General features: G+C 49.6%; 1 protein-coding gene across 3 annotated transcripts in view; it reads right to left on the bottom strand.

Moving 5' to 3' along the window:
• The window catches only part of ATP2B2 (ATPase, Ca++ transporting, plasma membrane 2), a 211,881-nt gene that overhangs the window by 18,505 nt on the left and 171,147 nt on the right, over window positions 1–22,229 (bottom strand). For all 3 annotated transcript variants that reach the window (XM_006872186.1, XM_006872184.1, XM_006872185.1), the window contains 6 exons: window positions 15,741–15,982; window positions 14,238–14,472; window positions 6,000–6,179; window positions 5,715–5,802; window positions 3,179–3,285; window positions 2,684–2,875 (listed from right to left, as the gene is read on the bottom strand). In XM_006872186.1, the coding sequence (XP_006872248.1) occupies window positions 2,684–2,875; window positions 3,179–3,285; window positions 5,715–5,802; window positions 6,000–6,179; window positions 14,238–14,472; window positions 15,741–15,982 (1,044 nt within the window). The remainder of the gene's footprint in view (window positions 1–2,683; window positions 2,876–3,178; window positions 3,286–5,714; window positions 5,803–5,999; window positions 6,180–14,237; window positions 14,473–15,740; window positions 15,983–22,229) is intronic.

Here is a 22,229-nt window from a genome sequence, read left to right as displayed (position 1 = left end):
CAGAGCCCTTCAGAAGCCACTGTTTTTATCGACCTGTAGGATCAGCGATAGACTGTGAACCACAAGGTTGGCAGTTCAAACCCACCAGCTGCTCCTGGGAAACGCTATACAGGATCACTATGACTTGGAACCGATTCAATGGCACTTAACAACAACAACAACAATGGAGTTCTGCTGTGGTGCTGTAGAATAAGCACTGGACTGCGAACCACAAGGTGGAAAGTTCAAACCCACCAGATGCACCTTGAAAACTCTGTATGTTCTGACTCTTGATCGCTGAGTCAGAATTAACTCGATGACACTTAGCAACTTAACAAGTGTCTTACTGAAAGACTTGTCTGCAGCCATCCACTGGCCAAAGAGACTTGTTTAAACATGTTTTGTTTGTAATAAACTCATGCAGATATGGACAAGTGCCCTAGTAGCAATACATTTTGAGTAACCTTCATAAATCTGTGATTGAAAACTAAAACATTTTCATGGTACAAAGTTTTGGAAAGTAAGGAATAGCAAATAAAGCTAAAACTCAGATGATCTCACCACTTACTCAGCATTTTGGAGTTCATCTACTCATACATCTCTCTCTGGCTGAGGTTGGGATTGTCCTATTTGTATTGTTCTGTGCACAATCGTATCACTTGGTCTAAACCAGGTGGGGGGAACATCTGGCCTGTGCACTGTATAAGGCTTGCGAAATCATTTGGTCTACTAGCCCTGCCCAGGCAACTGCAGTTCTAGACAGCACATTGTTGTAGTTACGTGCCGCTGCGTCAGTTCCGACCCATAGTGACCCTGTGTAGGGTTTCCGAGGAGCAGCTGGTGGGCTTGAACCACTGACCTTGCAGTTCAAATGGCTTTGCAGTCTGGCGCGTTAACCCACAGAGCACAGACAGCACATTAGGGGTGAGTTAATTAAATGTCTGACAGAAGAAAGCAGACAAATTTTTAAGTTATAATTTTGTATGGTCTACGAAAGATGTAATAAATTTTGGCAGAAAAAAGGTTCCCCACCCTTGGGTCAGAATGAGTTGAACCTGCATATTTCCTTCCTTGTCTTATCCACGGCAGCCTGACTCTGACCTCTCCACACCCCCAGAATGCCTTTCTCCACGGTTACCTGTGAGGTTTCCCTGTCAAGAATCGAGGAAGGCAGTCTTTAGCCTCATCTCACTGACTCCCACCCTGTACACTCCTTCCCCTTGGCTCGGGGTCCACCTTCCTCTCTTGGATATTCCTTCTTCACGTTCTTCAGGGGCTCCCTTTGCCCCTCCTTGGCCCCTGCTCTCCACACCTGTCTCCCTGGCTTCAGGTGCCTACCTCTCTCTCATGACTTCCACTTGGTTCTCTCTGGCCTAGCCTCATTCACCCTGTGGAATGCCTCTTCCAGGAAGCCCACAGTCCAAAGTAGCTGCTCTTCTGTTCTCTGTTTCTCTCTCAGGCCTCTCTGTCTGTACCCCACACACTTACTCCCCAAGTCTGCTCATCTTCCTCCTAGATATTTTTCCCAGCCCCAGCTCAGTGACACTCCCCATCCTGTGCTACCCTGCCTGGGGAATCACAGTCTCCTGCCCCTTTACTCTGATAGCCTGTTCCCCCTTCTAGGTCAGGTCCCTTCATCTTCCCACCCAAGGCCTGCATGACCTAGCCACATTGGCCACTAATGAATCTAAGGCCTCAGACAAATTGAACTTTTGGAACTCCAGTTTTCTAATGTGGCATCAGTTGGTTTCCTAGGAAATTTGTGAGTTGCTACTGCTAAGAGCGTGTCTCCCGAACTGCCACTAGAGGGAGTGTTTCATCCACAGACCAGGATAGAAGGCCTTTCTAGGTAGGAGGATCTGACAGTGGTCTTGGTATGGTAGTGGCCAGGGACATCCCAGGACTCAGAAAGCAGCAAATGGGGGGGCAGCTTCCCTAGGGGAGGGCCAAACACAGCTCTCGAGGAAGTAAAGCATTCTGGGCCTCCAGGGGCTCCTGTGGGCAGGAACTTGTTTACCCAATTGCCTTGGGGAGGCCCCGGGATCAACGGAGCCCACCCTCTCTTGCACAGCTCAGTCTGGTCAGCCCCTGGGGTAGGCAGGCCAATTGTTTGGGGACACAGATGACCACTGAGCACTGGCCTGTCCATTCTCAGAGCCTCCGTTTTCCTCTGTGATAGCTGGGCCCAGGCCTGCCCTGGCGTGGAACAGCTTGAATTCCAGGTGTGGTGATCTGGGCCAACTCCTGCCTCTCCCACAGAGACAGGACCCTCTTCCTGCCCCCACAGCCTTCCCCTGACACCTGGAATATTACAACTAAGCAGCCCAGGTCCCTCTGGGTCCTTGCCCTCAGTTGGAACTGCCAGATTCCCCTTGAGTCCATCCCATCTCTGCCTCCCTCTCTCCCTTTGGCCTGCGGGACTCTACCTTCACCTTGAATGACACTTCTCCTTCCTGCTAAAGCAGGACCAGATGCTGTGGCTGAGTCAGACAGGTATGGGCACCAGCCCTGGCATCTCATTTGTTGAGTGACCCTGGGCGCACTTCCTCAATGGCCACCTCGGCTGCATCAAGGTCTTTGGTGCAGTTCCTGACCTCAGTGACCCTTGCTGATGGCTATGTCTACCCCTGGTGTTCTGACACCCAGGACCCTGCCCTCCCCCAGACAGTGGTACATCTCTGCCCACCCGTGCCTGAGGACTGACCTGTGTGATGCAAGCGCCCGTGAAGGCCACTATCACAGCCACCACGTTGACTGTCAGCTGGAACTGCAGGAATTTGGAGATGCTGTCATAGACGTTGCGGCCCCACATCACGGCCTTGACGATGCTGCTGAAGTTGTCATCAGTCAGGATGATGTCAGAGGCCTCCTTGGCCACATCTGTGCCTGCGATGCCCTGTGGGGACAGGGACAGGAGCCTGGGTGGGGCAGCCAAGAGGAGGTGAGCTGGACACCAAGGTCAGCTCTGGCCATACTGCCCTCATGCCCCTATGAAGCCTCAATGTATAGAATACACACACGCGCCTACTCAGTCCTATACAATCTCATGTTCGGTCTTCCATGCACCCTCAACGTACAGGGACTCTCTTCACAGCCTCGGTCTACCTCAATGTGACCTCTCCCAGCTCCTCCACCCCAGGCAGAGGCTTTGGCAGTGCACCCCGTCCTCCGCCCTTGCCTGCAGACGAGCTGCCCCTACCATGGCAAACCCCACGTCAGCCTTCTTGAGAGCAGGCCCGTCGTTGGTCCCATCTCCGGTCACGGCCACCACCTGCCGCTGCTCAGTGTGGGTGCTGTCGATGATGCCTGTGGAATGGGTGCATGCTCAGGGCCCTAGGCCACCTCGGGAACAGGCAGCCATCCAGTCCTGGCAGGTCCAACTCCTTCCAGCTCCAGGCTCATCCATGGCTCCCAGAATCCTCAGGGGATGTCGGAGCACCTTAGCCCAATGTTGGCTGCAGGTCCCCTGTGGCTGGAACCTTTCACCTCTCTAGCACCCCTCTTTGTCCTTGCAGACCCATGGTTCTGGTCACATAGGAGGTCACCCTAAGCAGAAACACCTTCCCTCTGTCTCCAGGGACCTTGCTTCCTCTGCCAGGCCTCCTGGGGAGTCCAATCATGCTGAGGAAGTTTTGGCTGTGCCATTTGCTGACAACCCACTGACCCAGGCTCACTCCAGACACCCATCCACAAAAGAGTTTGGTAAATGACATTAACAGGGGCCAGTGGAAACGGTGGATGGGAGAGATCACGGGGGACTGGTAAAGTTTGAGGGGCTCGGAACTCAGGGAGTGAATCTGGACATGTCCCTCTCACCAAGCACATCAAGTGCAGCATCCTCACCGTGGTCCTGGGCTCCCTCTCTAATCTGCTCTCTCTACTGTGCCATTGTCTCTGGACCCCTCAGTGGCTGTTCACAGTGTGGCCTACACCTCTTTTCTCGAAGGATTCCTTGTCTCCAAAACACTGCTGGCTCTTGGAGTCTGTCCTACCCCTCCGGCTGTCTCTCCTTGGATAGTTCTCAGTCTGACTCTTCTTCCCTCCCCATGTCTAGCTTGCCCCAGAACTCCGTCCCAATGCCCCACTTTCTTCTGGAATTTTCATGTGGACATCAGGGGTTTTCAGTTCAGCTGGGCCTAAACCGAATGCATCAGTTTCCCCTTAAAGCTACCCCCCAGTTTCAGTGACTCCTAACCCCCACATGCCCTATCAAAAATGAGGTAGTGCTGGCACCTAGTAAACGCTTAGACAGCTGTAGGAGGAGGGATCCAGGAAGCAAGCATCTCCTCAAACTCCACTGTTGTTGTTAAGTGCTGTTGAATTGGTTCTAATTCATAGTGACCCTGCATAGAGTTTCCAAGGAGTGGCTGTGAGCTTGAACCGCTGACCCTGACGTTCAAACTGACCTTGCATTAACCTATAGCACCATACCAGGATTTGACTACATTCCAACAACCACAAGCCAGGACCTGCACCCTCACTGGCACTGCCCAGCCAGCCCATCTGGATGGTTACTTCTCTCAAGTCCTCCCGTGGATCCCTGGCCCTGGCCTGGCGTTCCAGACCCTGCCGATCTAATGCCAGCACCAAGCTCATTAGAACCTCTTCTCTCTTCCCAGCCCAATCCCAATGAACTTCTTTCCTGAAGGAGCCCAGAAACCTTTTGTTCCTGGGCCTTCACAGTCCAGTCCCCTGCTCCTACACCACTGACCACTTCTGATCTGATACTTTGCCTAGCTCAAAGGCCAGCAGTGTGCCCCACGCTGCTGCAAATACAGCCACAGCATTTGAAAGAAAGACTGTGAATTCCAAGAGGGAGAGGCCCCAGCTGAGAAGGCCCTCAACAAGAAGCACGTGAAGAGTGAGTGAGTGAATGCATGAGTCAGGGGCAGAATGCTATCTCTCTGAAAAATGGGGATGGGTTCGGGGGTGCAGCCTCCTGCTGAGTACCCAGGGTTCTGTGTGTCTGCCCCCAGGCCAGATGTGCTTGCATGAATGCCCTCAGACAGCACCTCTGTGAAAGAAATCTGAGATGTCCAGATGTCCAGAAAGTGATCCCCCCAATTGTACAGATGGGGAAACAGTCCCAGAGGGGAAGAGATTTTCTGAAGATTACAGAGCAGTCAATGGCAGAGCTGGGATTTGAACCCAGGGCTGTGTGATTGATTCTAAAAGTGCCCAGGTCTGGGTCCCTTAGCAGGGCCTCAGTAAGTGGGGTGCCCTCTCTCTGGCAGGAGATGGGGAGGGAGGCAGATTTGGCTCTGGACTCATCTTTCTCAGGTTTTGGTTCTGGTCACAGAATATTGGTTGGGGGCCTCAGAGATCCCCAACTGATCCAGGATCTCAAACGCATACACCTCTGAGGCCAGGTGGGTACTCAAAACAAGTGCAGTGGGCTAAGTGTAGAGTAATAGGGAGAGGTGCCCAATAAGAGAGAGCAGAGCTGTTGTACACACAGACTCAAATTCACCCTAAAACAAAGGCCCTGCACCAGCCAAATAAAGCATGTGTGTGGGTCCCACTTTCTCATTGCTCCCTGAAGGAGGTGAAGACCTTGGGAAGAGAGGACTTATGATCCCTCCTGTCATTCTGGACCACAGGAGGCCCTCCAGGGCTGCCAAGGGGATGAGACAAGGGTGGCCCAGGTGTGAGGAGCCCCAGGTCAGGGCCCTTCCCTCTTGGAAAGAAGGTCCTGATGTGTAAGAGGCCTCTGCCCAAGCCCACACAGGTCTTACCTTTGACTAGGGTATGCTTGTCCGTGGGAGAGGAGCGGGCCAGCACTCGTAGCTTTGGCCAGATCTTGTCGATTCGCTCCTGCTCAATCTGCAGAGGGATTGCGGGGAAGGAGAATCAGTGGGGTTGGAAAGAGAAACGGAGGCCAGAGAAGGGAAGGGACTTGCCCAGAGACCCTGGACTCTTAGCGGCACACTGGCTGGCTTCTGTGCATTCATGCATTGCCCGTGGCTCCCAGTCCCCGTGCAAGCACATCCCTCTGAGTATCTTTAGGTTGGGCCACCTACCTCCCCTTTCTCATTGCGGATCCTCCTGTTGAATTCCTTGCCCTCAAGGCACAGGAAGTCTTCCCCAGGATGGATGATGCCACACTTGATGGCGATAGCCCGGGCTGTGTTGATGTTGTCACCAGTGACCATGCGGACTGTGATGCCTGCCCTCTGGCATTTGCGAATGGCTTCTGGGACCTGGACAAGAGAGCAGGCACTCCAGTGTAAGGGGGCTGTTGTTGTTAAGTTTTGTTGCGTTGGTTCTGATTTATAGTGACCCTGTATAGGGTTTCCGGTGAGTAGCTAGTGGGGTTGAATCGTTGACCTTGTGGTTAGCAGTCCAGTGCTGATCCTACAGAGTCACACCAAGACTCCGTAATAGGATAGATGACTGATAAATAATGATGACAAATGAGGCACATGGGCTACTGCCTCCCTTCCTGCACCCATGGTAGGCATTACTAATCAATTACAGTATCTTCTGATTAAACCCTGATGTGTTCTCAGAATCTTCTCTGTACAGAGTCCCAGACAGTCACCACCAAATCATCCACTAGTCCGACGTTCAGAGATGAAACCATTGGCTTTCCTGATGAGGAAAGACTCCAATAAACACCCCCTCATTCTCTGGCCTCAGGCCAGGGCGCACAACATAGTTTTTTCTGACAATGCATTTGGGGGCATTTTACTTCAGAATGTGACATTGGTTTAGAATAAATGCAAATGACTGATTGTGCTTCAGGTAAAATACAACATCTGGGCCAATCAGGCCAGAGCAGATCCAGCCAATCAGAGGTCAGCAAGGCCAGGGCCCAGCCCCATACTATGGTTCTGCCCTGCAGTTAGCCTGTTCTCATCAAGTAGACTCTGACTCATGACGCCTTCACGTGTCTCACAGTAGAACTGTGCTTCACAGGGTTTTCAGTGGCTGATTTTCCAGAAGTAGATTCCCAGGCCTTTTTCTGAGGTGCTTCTGGGTGGACTCAAACCTACAACCTTTCAGTTAGCAGCTGAGTATGTTAATCGTTAGCACCACCAAGACACTCTGCCCAGTAAACTAGCCTGGAGCTGGTATGGTCCTTTACAGACAACTCAGATTTCCTGCACAAGTGATTCCTACCGGGGACAGTAAGGAATTATAAGAAGGCTGTATTTGCTGCAAATTGTCTTTGAGAGACAGAGAATGTGTTAAGGGCAGGAAACTCCGTTGTACCGAAAGACCAAAACATGTTAGACTCTCAGGTCCGGAAGAACCGAGGCCCACACAATATGCTGCTTGCAGACCGCAGTGACCCGGAATTTACTCCCACCCGCCTAGCCCAAATACCACTGAGAGTCTGAAGAGTGAGGACATTGGTTCAAAACCTGACTGTGGATACCTCCTGTCCAGTAACCCCCTTCTACCCTCAAGCACTGTGAAAACAAGGCTAGGCCTTGGCTGTGTCTCACTTTGTCTATCCCCCTTCATTACAAGCTGGAGCCACTTCCAAGCCTCCTTTCTGGTCGACCTGTCTCTGATCTTGTCCATCTTCCACCTTCTTGCCTGCCTTGGCCACCAGCCTGCAGAGCTCACTTTCCTTCAGGGGCTCCACTTTTAAGAGAAATATCCAGGTGTGGCCATTTATCATGTAGTGTGGCCCCTGAGGGCAGAACTGGGTGGACCTGAGGAGTGAGGGCTGGAGGGCAAGCTCCAGGCCAAGATAAGGAGACCTGTTGAGCGAACAGAGCAATCTTATAGACAGGCTCCGTGGCTATGGGCACGCTGAAGGGTCAGAGCAGAGTGGGACTGCTGGCCTCCTGCAGTCTGCACTCAGACAGGGGAAGAACATTCCGGGAACTGTTCAGGGGCCATGTAAGCACGGCCACAGCCTCTGCTCACACAAGCAAATAGCCTAAGGGAGTGGGGATGGGGACGGCACAAGATGCTGTTTACGTAATTTACTGATGTCCACACATTCGCTGTCACTGGACTGCAGCCCCTTGCTGTCTCCTGCCCCAGCAGAAGGGTAAGATCCACTGTTCTTTTGGGAACACATACCTTATATTTGTGGAAGAATTTAGGTTATGTTTGTTTTAAAGACACTTAAGGTCTTGGAGTTGGAAAGGACTTTGGGCCATTGAATCTGACACTCTGCTCCTTGTCTGGGTCTCCTCTTTGGTGTTCCCAGAATATAGTTGGGAAGCCTCTGCTTGCACACATGATGACAGGGTGCTCACTTCCTCCAAAGTTGACTGTTCTGCGGTAGAACAAGTTTAGCTTATTGTCTCACTTAACTGTTCTTTGTGCAGAGAATGGGGCAGGTGATCTGGGTCAGACCTGCATTCTCTACTCCAGGGGCAGATAGCTATAGACTGAGTTCATTGCAGGAGATGAAGACAAGGGCTCCGGGATACATAGGAGGTGGTATTACTTTAGAGGGAAGGGGAGGGGAAATCTATGACAGCTTCTTAGAGGAGGTGATTGGGCAGGTTCTGTTCAATCAATACCAACTGCCTGGCACTATGCCTGAGGCTGGGGCCACACCATACAGACTTGTTCCATGACGTGCTTGGGCAGACCAGCCACAAGGTACAGCTTAAGGGAACAGGCCAGGAGGGAACTCGAAGTTCTGAAGCAGAGGAAGGATGTGGGATGGGGATTGAGTGCCAGGAAGTTAGAGAGGGTCTTGAGGTTCAAAGGTTCTGGAACCAGAAACTAGGACTGTGTCCTTCAGGACTGGGAACTGTGTGAATTTGAACTTGCATGGTGTGAGTAGTAGAAAGACTCGACCCTCAGGGCTCTCTCAGGGAGCAGACTTCTGTCTGTGCGGAAGGCACCCCACCCCACCTTCCTAGACAAGAAGGTCCCAGGAGAAAAAGAAAGAGGCTGTTTTTATGACCCCTCTGTGGAGACTGCACAGGAAAGTGTCCCTGTCTAGGGACAGAGGGCTCAGGCATCGAAAGCTGAGCTGGTCTTTTGCCCTGGGGGCAGACAGACCTGTGATGGAATCTCACCTTAGCTTTGTTTTCCTCATCTGTAAAATGGGTGGGTGGGTGGGAATTCTGTGACAGGACCAAGCACAGGGCGGACAGGAGGGTAGGGGGAAGGGTGGTCCTGTTTGGTGATCTTCCTGCTCTGGGATGTTGTTGTTGTTATGTGCCGTGGAGTCGGTTCCAACTCATAGAGACCCTGTACAGGGTTTCCGAGGCTTTAAATCTTTATGGGAGCAGAATGCCTCATTTTTCTCCTGCTGTGCGGAACAGCTGGTAGTTTTGAACTGCTGTCCTTGCGGTTCGCAGCCCAATTCGTAACCACTATGCTACCAGAGCTCTGGGATGTAGTGAGGGAGAAATGGCAGCAAGCGTTCCTGAATCAGGCACTTCAGGGGTCTGTGACATCTAGGTGGGGGGACTGGAGGTGGTGTAATTTTCTAGGGCCACCACTGTCTTTTTGGTGGGGTCCCCCCCGCTGGATGTCCTTCAGTCCTGCCCTCTGGTCTTCAGAGGTTCCACACATGGGCGAGGTGCCCAGTAAATGTGGGTCACCACCCACATCTTTTTATGTAGCATGATTTTATGTAGTGATGAGCAAATGGATTTGGCTGAGGACTTGCAAACCCACCACCATTTGACTCAAAGTTCCTTGTTTCTACATTCCCACCTCCTTGCCTTTGTCCTACTGTTCCCTCTGCCTGGAAGGCCCTCTCTCCCTTCTAAAAGGTTCTTTATTCCTGAAGTCATTCTTGACTTCTCCAACCCAAACTGGCTGAGTCCTTTCTTTGATTGCTTCCTCACACATTTCTTTGACAGACAGCTGTGGAACACTGAGTGGTCTGGGTACAGAGATGGAGATGAATAAGATCCACACTCTACCCCTGAGAGGCAATGAGATAGACTTTTCCCCATAAATAAAATTCTTGTAAAAATTAAAGAAAAGAAAAGCTTCTTTTGCTAAAATTATCCTAGATGTTTCTCACTGAGGAAAACCAGCCAGGAAATGGGTGCTTCCTGTTTTCATTAAATAAAGGCTTCTAAACATCTGTTGTTTCTGGTGACAGCCCTTGTCTGTGACTCCCAGGGTTCCAAACACCCCCGGATAACCCCGCAAGCCCCAGACCTGGGCTCTCTCTTTGATGGCTCCAGTCAGCCTCGGGGAAAAGCTCCTGCGAGGACCAGGGAGAGCTGGGGCAGGCTTTCTCTTCTTTGTCCTGTGTTCCTTGGGGGTGGGGTAGGGGGTGGAAACAGGGATATTTGTCTTTGAGGGAGGTGGGGGTTGTTGAAAGTCTGTGATAACTGCAAAATGAGCTGGAACCTGTATGAAGGGCCTCAGAGGTTGTCCAGGCCTGGCTAGGCCTCAGTTTCCTCAGAGAGTGTTACAGACACACCCACCACAGGCACAGACACTACCCGGGGAGCTGGGGGCAGTGTGCGAGGTTACTTCATACTGTCTGTGCTTTTGAACTGTTTGCATTTGGCTCCACGTGCACAGATGATCTATCTTGAAAAGCTGATCAAAGTCATACCTGTCAGCTTCTGAGGGGTTTGTGCCCACCCTCTCTCCACCCACATCTGGGGGGACTCTGAATCAATAGGTCTGAGCTTTTAGAGAGTGTGCACCTCACTGGTGAATGCTGGGCAGACCAACTTCTTCATTTCTCAGATGGGGAAACTGAGGCCTAGAGAAGAAATTTTCCTTAGGTCATTGGTGAATGAATGGCAGGGGCAGGATTAGAACCGTTGACTCTGAGTATCAATGATCAAATATAGTTTAAACCATAAAACCCACTGGCACCGAGTCAATTCCTACTCACAGCAACTTATAGGACAGAGTGGAATTGCTCCTTTGGGTTTCTAAGGAGTGTATTTTTATGGGAACAAGAAGCCTCATTTTTTTCTCTTACAGAGCAGGTGGTGGGTTTGAACCACTGACTTTTTGGCTAGCAGTCCAATGCTTATTCCACCATGCCACCAGGGCTGTGTAATTCTCGATTCTACCCACCCACTGATTCCGATTCATAGCAACTCTATAGCGCAGAGTAGGCCAGCCAATGCTTAACTCACGGTGGCACTACCACAGCTCCTTTAAGTAGTTACACCTTTAAAATTCACAGCTCGAGGAAAAGTCAGGAATGCTCTGACTGAAGAGGATAAAAAAGATGAAAGGTTAAACCTTCTAGAGAATGTCAGAGCTGGGTCAACATTCCATTTTACAGACAAGGTGCAGAAAAGGGAAGTGGCTTGTTAGTGGCAAAGTGGGGACATGGATTCACATCCCATTGCTCACATGTAGGATGCCCCATGGTGAAAGTTCTCTTAGCCCCCGCAAGAGGGACAGCCTCTCATTTCCCAGACTGCCCCCTTCCCCACTTCCTTAAGGCCACTTCACTGATAACTGCTGTCAACAGAAATGCCAGGGGCCCATGTCTGGCCTCCTCAGCTCCTGAGAATGTCCTCACGCTCCCTCATGCTTGTGACTTAGAACCACTTGCCTCTTCATTTCTGTAGTATCAAAGAGAAAAAGCTCTGGGGCAGGAAGGCAGAAAACCTGGCTCTAATCTGGATTCAAAGACTTCTGGTAGCATCAGGGTTATGAGTTGGGCTGCTAACTACAAAGTCAGCAGTTCTAAACTACCAGCCCCTCCACAGGAGATAGATGAGGATTTCTGCACTTGTAAAGATTTACAGCTTCGGAAACCCTGTGGGTTGCCTGAGTTGGCACACCACCACCAACCTGGTCTCTTTTAGTCACTTGCATGGGCTCAGTGTGACTTTGAGACCTTCTTTGGGCCCCGTCCTTTTCTGCACATTGGGTGTATGGGATGGCATTTGGACTACATCAGCAGCTCAAATCTTGAGTCACAGCCCCCTTAGTGAACACTGAAATCAGTTTAGCAGATGGCCACCACCATTTTAAAAAGAAAGGAATAGAAGAGACTAGAAAAGACCCACGGGTACTACATTACTTTGTGAAGTTCTTATTTCGGTTGTGTGTGCTTGTTTACTGAGTCATGACATAAAATGTATTTTCAATTGCAGGTCATGGACAAAGAGTTTGGGTCTGATGCTCCTGGGAACTCAGGTGGGGCCAGAGGGAGGTCTGAGGTTGGGAAGGCACAGGGTCCCTGCAGAGTTCTATTGGCCTTCTGCAGAGCTCAGGGACAACCCTTCACCGCTGGTTCAGAGTGATTTCCAATAAGGAGATAACATGTCCCAGCTAGGTCTGAAGCCATTAGCACTGGTAATGAGCAGGCGTCCTGCAGGGAGGTGATAAACGGCCTGTCTCTCCAGGGAGACAGGGAGATGCAGTTGTATTGGGAGGAATGTGGGCTCAGCTCAGGGGCGTTTACTGTTTTAGGTTCTGAGTAGGAAAGAGGAGGCCACAGTGACACCCCATAGGAAGGCTCTGTGTGTGTGTGTGTGTGTGTGTGTGTGACATGGTGTTGGGAATCTGGAATCCAAGTCCCACTCATTCTCATTTCACACACACTAAATACACCTTCTGTATGCTGGGTTATGTGTTAGGGGCTGCTCTGTGTTAGAGTCATGGATCTATTGGGTATGAAGGAGGGGGAACCCATACTGCCGGGCCACCAACCTTGTAACACTCTGTTGCTTGTATGTGCACGATCTGATTCCTTACAATATCCTGAATGGGGGATTGTTGTTGTTGGTAAGTGCTGTTGAGTGGGTTCTCACTCAAAACCTGTACAGGGTTTCTGAGGAGCGGCTGGTGAGTATGAACCACCGACCTTGCAGTTCAAACTGACATTGCAGTTTAGTGCATTAACCCACAGCGCCACACCAGAACTCCAAGTTGGGGATTGTTGTTGTTGTTGTTATGTGCCATTGAGTCGGTTCCGACCCATAGCGACCCTGTACAGGGTTTCCGAGGGTGTAAATCTTTACGGGAGTAGAAAGCCTCATCTTTCTCCCGCGGAGCAGCTGGTAGTTTCGAACCACTGACCTTAAGGTTCGCAGCCCGATTCGTAACCACTACGCTACCAGAGCTCCAAGTTGGGGATAGATACTATTATTGTTAAGGAGCTCTGGTAGCTTAGTGGTTATGAATTGGGCTGCGAACCTTAAGGTCAGCAGTATGAAACTACCAGCTGTTCCGCGGGAGAAAGATGAGGCTTTCTGCTCCTGTAAAGATTTACAGCCTCGGAAACCCTGTACAGGGTCGCTATGAGTCGGAACCGACTCCACGGCACGTTACCACCACCACTAGTACTGTTATGCCTAGTCCACAGATGAGGAAACGGAAGTTTAGAGCGGCTAGGTAACTGGTCACTGTCACATAGTCAGCACTGTTGGAACTGAGGATCCCAGGTCTGTCTGATGCTCTTGTTCTTCCTTCTAGACCTTTTCCTCTATTGCTTAAATGAGAAAAGTTCACGTCTATGACCCTGTGGTCTGACTTGGTCTTTGGAACACAGAATCTTACAATGTCAGACTTGGGGACTTGGAAAGCATCTTATTTGCTTTCATTTTAAAGGAGAAACTGAGGCTCCAAGAGGCGTAGGGACAGTCCTAAGGCTTCCCAGTAACTATGGCAGGGTGGGTTGGGATGCTTAAGTTGATGAAGGAAGGTGGCTTATGGGGTATCATCACCAAATCTCACAGCTAAGGCCCACCTGTCCACAGTCAGGCTTGGCCAGAGAGTTGGGTGTGGGCACAGCACCTCTGCTGGACCTCCAGGTACCTCGTTCTCACACTGCCCTCTAGGCCCCTCACAGGTAAGAGGGAGACTGCAGGTGTCCACTGTTGTGGTTAAGTGCACTCAGACTCACGACTTCCCTCAGTGCCGCGCCCTGTCTAACAGAACCCTTTCCTTCCTGCCTTCCGTTTGGGTCTTCCGTTCTTTTCTGCTGGAAACCTGATCAAGGTGGACTGTTGGTGGTACTGCTGGATAATCGTTCTAGGGTCAACTACTTCCAGAATCAAGTGCATCTGTAACAGGGGAATACTGATGGGGATGGGGGCATGATCCTGGAATCTAGGGTCAGGGACTTTTTACAAGAGATCCTGATTCCTGGAGGACAGAGACTTCTGAGTGGAGCAGCTCCGCCTTCACTATGCCTCCTGCCCTGTGTCCTTCTAAGCAGACCTGGCCAAGTGTGGCCTTGGCTGCTCTGGAGAGTGAACCTGAGGAGAGAATCCCGGGGACATGAAAGGAAACAGGCTCTGAGAGGTGAAGTGACTTATCCTAGGCCCCCCAGTGGGCTAGACCCCTGACTCCCAGCTCCCTCCCTGTGCATGCCGACCCTGGGGACCTACCTCAGGCCGCACAGGGTCCTCAATGCCCACCACGCAGATGCAGGTGAGGTCATTAAGGATGTCGTTCTCGTTGTCCCAGTCGGGCTCAGGGCTGCTGGGGAAGTCTCGGTAGGCCACACAGATGGTGCGGAGCCCGTCACAGGCCATGGGCTCAATCACCTTCTTTACCATCTCATCCCGGTCACGGGGCCGGAAGACTCGGGGCTCACCTGCCCCATTGAGGATTTTGCAGCACCTGTAGGCAGGAGGAGAGGACAATGGGTTAGGCCCAGCCAAGGGGCTCAGGGACCTGCCCTCTGACTAGCCCCGAGTTGTCGCCTCCTTCCGGGTGATGCCGGTTCCAGTCCATTTCTCATATGTTTCAGGGCCGGTAGCACATAGGCCAGGCCCCTGGGTCCAGGGAGGGATGAAATTGGAACCAGCCAAAAAGAAGCCGGGTAGCCTTCTAGATAATATCTGCCGAAATAGGGCTGCTTTCCTGCAAATATCTGCTCCAGATGTTCTAATTGAATTTGTCTGGAGTGAGTCCAAAAATGAGTGATTTCTTAAAAGGTCCTGGGGGTGTTCTACTGTGCAGACAGGGCTGAGAACCATGAGGCTACTAAACTCCTCAAGGGGGGAAATTGAGGCCCAGAGAAGGGGAGTGACTTACTTAGCTCTCCAGACTTCTTTCTAGTACCTGGACCAGGAAATTGACCAGCAATGAAAATTGTTGTTGTGAAGAGCCCTCCGGTTGGTTCCGACTCATAGTGACCCTGTATAGTGTTTCCAAGGGACAGATGGTAGGTTTGAACTGCCAACTTGGTGGTTTGTAGTCCAGTGCTGACCCTACAGCGCCACACCAGGAGCAATGAAAAGAGCTACCATTAACTAACTCTATCCTAAGGGAAGTGAAATAAGAGAGATCTAAGTGTTTGGTAAAGTGCAGGGTCAGAGAAAAAGAGGAAGGCCCCTAACGAGAAGGATTGGTCAGGTGGCAGCATCGACGGACTCAAGCGTGGCAACAGCAGTGAGGTTGGCCCAGGATCGGGTAATGTTTCGTTCTGCTGTGCATAAGGTCGCTATGAGTCAGTACCGACTCGATGGCACCTAACAACAACAACAAGAAGTGTGATAATGGAGTCTTGGTGTGGTGCTGCAGTATAATGCACTGGACTGCAAAGTCAGTTTGAACTGCAAGGTCGGCAGTTCAAATCCACTAGCTGCTTCTCAGAAACCCTTTACAGGGTCGCTATGAGTCGGAACCCACTTGAAGGCACTTAACAACAACAACAAGTGTGATAATGGGCAGAACTTCCCATGATTTAGGAAGGAAGAGAAGGACTCTGTAGAAATTTTAAAAGAGAATATAGTGGAAAAAGCACTGGGCAAGAGGCCCTGGATATGAGTCTTGCTGTGTGGCCTTGGGCAGGGTGTGTCCTTCTTTGTGCCTCTTGGCTAGGTGACCCGCTGCTAGGCGCTGTGTGACCTGGATATTCTAGTACCCTGCCCACTGCTGCTTACTTCTTGAGCACAATCTCAGAAGCACCCTTGCTGTACATGCGGAAGCTCTCATCAGGCAGTTTGATGACTGTGCTCATGGACTTGCGCACGGAGTTGAAGGTGTACACTTTGTACAGCTTCTCCTCGGGCATCTGGGTACGCACGGGCTCGTAGTCCTGCTTCAGGTCCAGCACAAAGCCTAGCAGGCCGCACTCAGTCTTGTTGCCCACCTGCCAAGGCAGAGCGCCCTCCTTCTCCGGGGGCTGTAAGAGAAGGAGGACAATTTCAATACAGGGCAAAGCTGGCTCAGGGACCGGCTTCCACTGCCCCAGAGTTCTGGAGCGCTGCCTGGTGTGTGTGGGCTGGGCCCGGATTATGAGTGTCAGCCCCTGTTAACCTCCTTTCCCCTCAGGTGGGCCCTCTGCCCATCTTTGCACTCTCCAGCCTCTGTATACCAGGTCCAATCCTGGCTTAGAACAGAAGGAGTTAAGCAAGATCAGTTTTTAAAAAACTATGAACCAGTAAACACATAAATAATTACAGAAACCCCAGAGACCATGGTCATTAGAGACTCTTCAGACCTGGAACTGAACTCACTCCATGGCCCAACTTTCAGTCAAATGACAACCAGGACTATCAGGTGAACAACAGCAGGGAAGTACACACTCCTTAAACCAATCAAGTCAATGAGATCAAAAGATCGCCCAAGGATTAAGCTCAGAAGGCAGGAATGGACAGAAAGAAAGACGAAGTAAACACAGGGAAGAAGTGTGGAACGTGGTTACGTTGTGGGGATTGCAATCAATGTCACAAAACAAAATGGGTAGGAATTGTTGACTTAGAAAACCAATTCTGTAAACTTTCACCCAAATCATAACAAAAAAATCGCAGAGAATAATAAAATAAGCAGCTATGTACCTACCACCTAGCTTTGTAGCATCTTCACGTTATGCTTATTAGCTTACGATTTTTGTCTTCTAAAAAATAAAACATTACAGGTAATGTTTAACTCCTTTACAGTGTACCTCCTCAACTATATAATCCACCAGTCTCAGAAATAGCTTTGATATTAAATTTGGCATTTATCTTTCCCGTGTGTGTGTTTTGTCTTTTTCTTCTGAGGTGATTGTAGATTCACACTCAGCTTTAAGAAAGACTGCAGAGAGATTCCCCTAACTTGGTTTCCCCCAACATTCAGAGTCTTGCATAACTCTACAATACCACAGCCAGGACCCTGGCATGGAGAATCATCACTTGTGTGCAACTGAGTGACCCCACCACAATCCAGATAGAGAACTACTACTTCATCAGAAGGACCCCGGGGCTATACTTTTACAGCCTTCCCCCCCTGCCAATCTGTTTTCCATCTCTATAATTTTGTCATTTAGAGCATGTTATATAAATGGAATCATGCATCTTTGGAGATTGGCTTCTTTCTTCCTTTTGTTTCACGCAGCATAATTCCCTGAGGAGTCAGGCAAATTGTTACATGTGTGGTTAATTTGTAAGCACAGACGACTAACCACAAGGTCAAAGGCTCAAACCCACCAAACTGCCCCTCAGAAACTCTATATAGGGTCTTTATGAGTTGGGATCAACTCAACAACATTTAACGACAGCAGTGTTCCATGACATGGTATACCATTCCATGTGGCTGTGATTTAGTTTGCAACAAATGAAATGTATGCTTAAAAAAAAAAAAGTCAAATATTGGCAATCTTACGTTGTTGTTGTTGTTGTTGTTATGTGCTGTGGAGTCGTTCCAGAGGCTGTAAATCTTTACGGGAGCAGAAAACCTCATCTTTCTTCCACGGAACAGTTGGTAGCTTCAAACTGCTGACCGTGAGATTAGCAGCCTGATTTGTAACCACTACACTACCAGAGCTCCTTACGTAGTTCACCCTAATATATGTGTGTACACATACCAAACCCAAAGCAAACCTGTTGCTTTCTCTCTTGGCCACCCCATGTGTGTCAATGTAGGACTGTGCTCCATAAGGTTTTCTATGGCTGATCTTTCTGAAATATGAGAGGGCTTCAAAAAATTTGTGGGAAATTTTGATAATCTTTTAATTCCATTTTTCCACGAATTTTTTTGAAGCCCCTTGTAGATAACCAGGTTTATCATCATATGTGCCTTTGTGTGAATTTGAGCCTTTTGGTTGGTTGCCAAGGGCTTATTTAACTGTTTGTACTGCCCAGGCCCTCCCTACAGTGACTCCCTACAACACACATATGTATGTTGAAAACATCATATAAAGAGACTATAAGTTACACTGTCCTGTAATTTGCTTTATTTATGTAACACTATGTTTCTGAGATTCATTCATGTTGATAGTTCTAATTTGTCCACTGTATGAGTAAGCCATAATTTACTTGCCCATTCTCCTGGTTTCCCTCCCTCCCTCCTTCCTCTGCTCACTCACTAAACATCTACTGAGTGCCAGGTAAGGAGCCCAGGTGGGAAAAGACCCGACAATCTGCTCCAGCAAAGCTCACAGCCTAGAAAAGCTCTTGGAGGTGGTTCTCCATCACATAGGGTGGTTATGAAATGGACTTGATGGTACGGAACAACAACAATCAATGCCAGATGCAGGGGTTCTGTGAATGCCTCAAGCATCTGCCCTCCAGACTCTCAGCTGATTCAGCATTGGTGTGTTCCAGCCCCTCTTCTCCTGCTTGTGGCTTCTGTACAGGACTGTTCCAAGCCTCCACGCCTTTGTCCTGCTGATCCATCTCTGCACCGCCCTGTCCCAGTGAGGCAGACTCCTCCTCACTCTTTTAGGGTCTCTCAAATATCTACTCCTCTTTCAAAATTGCTCGATTTAAAAGAGTAAAAGAGTTGAGGGTCTCTTTCTCCTTAGGTCTTTAGGGCCAGTTCAGAGCCGGCATACAGTTATGAACTGATGGCTCAGTGAAATGCCAGTGTGGTGGGGAGACACAGATGAATGGGTAAGACAAGCCCCATGTAGGCTCTGATGGTGGGACTGGCAGGCAGCTGGAGGCAGTTTATGCAAATCCACCCTCCCCAATGCCTGCACACCCCTGCACACACCCACTCCAACTACTGAAATAAAATCACTATGAGAACTCAGGTGGAGGGAGATTTGGGAGTGGGAAAAAGCTGCCCCAGATAAATGCAAACCCTAGGACAATTTTGAAGAGGAAGAAATTCCTATAAACATGCCTGTGTGTTCCTCACTTAGGTCTATTCATGCTTTCAGACCAGCCTTGCCCAAGGAGCCCTCAGCTTCCTAACCCTCGCTTGTAGTGCACACAAGAGAACCCGGGCTGGAAGAAGGTGAGCTCAAAAATGGCCAGCGTAGCCTGGCTGTGCAGAGACCTGGGCCGACACTCTGTCATTTCCTGGCCACATTTCTGACCCACTCCCCAGGCCTACAGTTAGAGCACAGGGCCAGGGAGCAGACCAGAATCCTGTGGGGAAATGGGCATTGAAACCCACCCTCAGCCCTCAGTGGTTGTGAGACTCAAGGATACAGGGGAGGAAAGAGAGTAAGAGACTGTACCCATGACCTCAGTTAGTCTCTCTATCTGTAAGATGAAGAGGTTGGGGTGTATAATGTCCAACAGAGAGAACAGCCAAACCTCTCCTTAAAGCAGATTATGGTGAGAAATGGTAGGGACTCTCAGCATGGGGGGTGGGAGGGAGCAGGCTCAGAGCATCCTCTCCAGCTCCAGGGCCAGACCCCAGGACATTTCTGTGAGGCTCCCTACTCCCTGGCTCTCAGATAAGATCTGTTTGGGAAGCACAGAACTCTTTGATATCGTTTTTTCTGTTTCTGGTGTTTGGGAAAAGAAATTCTATGTACTTCCCTTTGTTTGTACCATATGTTCTTATGTTCTGCTCTTCAATTTTATTTATTTATTTTACAATTTTATAATTAGCCTTCTGGAGAGTTCTAGAGGTTAGGCATTTTTCACAACAGTTTTTCCCCCTTTCCTCTCCACTAATGAGAGAAAATGACAATGCGGAGGACTTAAATAAAAATGCCTAATTACTTATTTGCCCAAGCTAACACAGCAGCCATGCCTTAAAAAAGCCCGGCATTTTATTACCCTCTGTGAAATATTTTAATTTTCCGCTAAAAGGATTTCAAACAAGCCACAGCAGCAAATGGCTGAGCTGCCTCCCCTGTAATTCAATTTGTTCCTATGAACTCGAGATCTGAAATCGCCTACATGTGGTACTTAGAAGCAGGGACCCTCCTCCTTTCTTCTTGTGGCTTTTTATTCTGACAAATCCAGAGGCTTTGCTCTTGCTGTAGACAAAAGTGTTTTAATCTCCAGGACTCCAACTCTGCAAGGAACTGAAGCTGTTGTTGAAGACAAATAGGTATAGGAAGGAAATGATATGCCAGGCCTGGAACTGACCCTAAAACCTCCTGAATCCCAGTTTGGAGCTTCATCTGCCATTTCCTTGTGATGGAGCTCAGCCCTTTGGGATGCTGGATGCAGCCAAGGGTGCAACTTTGCAAGGTCAATTCATGCTCCTTTGTCGGACACTGGGGAGTGAATGGAATTAAGATCAATGAATGATGACTTGGGAAGCTGCAGGTTATAAATAACATCTGCAAAAATGAGATAAAAACCCCTATAACTTGAGGAATTGCAATATGTTAATTTTTCTGAGTGAGTTAGAAAATGAGTTTATCCTAATTGGCCATCTTGTGTGGCCAACCCAAGTCTTCCTGCTCATCCTTCAAGGCTGAGAAGCCTTTCCTGATGCCCCACATGGACCATAAATCCAACCCCAGAGCAGCAGCAGCCAACACGCCTGCGTTTTGAGTGCTTCCTGTGTATCAGGCAGCACTGGTGGAGTGGTATAGGGTTCTCATCTTCCATGTGGGAGACCTGGATTGGTTCTGGCCAATGCACTTCATGTGCACCCACCACTGCTTGTCGGTGTGTGTGCTGCTCTGATGCTGACTAGGTTTTAGTGGGGCTTCCAGACTGAGACAGACTAGGAAGAAAGGTCTGTCAATCTACTTTTAAAAATTAGTCAGTGAAAACTCTATGGATCACAGCAGACTGATTCACAACCGGTCATGGAGATGGCACAGGGCCGGCCAGGCAGTGTTCTGTTCCACTATACATAGGGTTTCTGGTAGCTGGAGGCCAACTCAATCACACAGCTAACAACAACATTACATGTTCACACTTCACTGGGCTCTTCACGTGCATTCTCTAATTGTACCCTCACAGCTCCCTAGGAGGCAGAGACTGTTGTAGAAATGTTCCCATTTCATAGTTGTAGAAAGTGAGGCCCAGAGAGACTAGGTCACACTAGTGAGTGGTCACGTTAGGATTTGACCCCAAATGTTCCCAGCTCTGAGTCCCACAGCAGCCTCTGCTTCCCCCACCACTAGCATGTGGCATCAGCTGTTCACTGGTAACAGGGTTGGTGACTGGTCTAGAGTCTAGGAAGGTGGAGGTGGTATCTGTTTTGCTCCTCTCTCTACCCAGTTTTAACATGGGGATGGGGAGGGTAGATGGGGAGGTATCCAATGAATATTGATTTGTCGAATGACTAAGTGAGTGATTTTATGTTTGTATGTAGGAGATGCTACCAATGGGAGGGCAAGAGAAGATGGAATGTTGGCAGAAGTTGGCCTTCCACAATTGTCATCTAAGGCCCGTCTTTGCCAGGAGCTTCTTGGGTGCCAGGCATCTGAGGTCTGTGAAGGTGCAGACCCCCACTGGTGAGTCACAGGATCTTCCTTGGGGGCTGGGGAGGCACATCAGTGTACCAGTGTGGGTGTCTAGGCATACCAGGACAGGCCCATGCAACATGGGAACACACTGCTGGAAACTAAATTCCTTGGAGGACACAATAAAGCAAATCCTCATTGTCTTTCTGGAGATATTGCGGCTTCCTGGGGGACCAATGGCGTTGTGATGACCTCTGTTTCAGAATGGGGTATGCTGAGGACTTGGGGTTTCAAGTTTGGTGTATTTATTCATGAAGAGTCTAGTCAAGAAAATCATTCTGGCCTCCTCCCTCTGGAACCATTCCAGGAACTCTGAAGAGATTTGTTTTTTCTCTCCATAGTTTATTGTGTTCAGAAATAAGCCATTAACCCCCAAAACTCAGCTCAGCAAACGCTCATCCTCAATTCAAGGATTCAAATGTCAACCTACTTTAAAAAGAGGCCTCATCAAATATAACATGAGCATCCTCTGTCTGGGGTGGCTTCAGGATGCAGAATAAGTGTGGGTGGAAGAGGAAAATGTTTTCTCAAGACAGCGCGGGGCCTCAACCGTGTGAGGAGAGAGCTATTTCCATCTTCAAGCGCGGCTGTGTTCTGAGCAGCAGCTCCAGGAGGACGAAAAGAGTTGGAGACGATGAAAGAAACTGAGGGTGTGCCAGGATTTCTTAGGCAGGGAAGCAATTTCTGACTACAGGATGATTCACGGAGCTTCCCTGGGAGGGCAAATTCAGTTCCTAACCAGCTGAAACAAGGGTGGGAAGAAATGAGCCTCCGCCATCCT

This window comes from Chrysochloris asiatica, unplaced genomic scaffold (assembly GCF_000296735.1).
Source record: "Chrysochloris asiatica unplaced genomic scaffold, ChrAsi1.0 scaffold00186, whole genome shotgun sequence".
Lineage (NCBI taxonomy): Eukaryota > Metazoa > Chordata > Mammalia > Afrosoricida > Chrysochloridae > Chrysochloris > Chrysochloris asiatica.
Note: the sequence above shows the minus strand (reverse complement) of the source record. Positions and strands in the feature narration are given on the sequence as shown.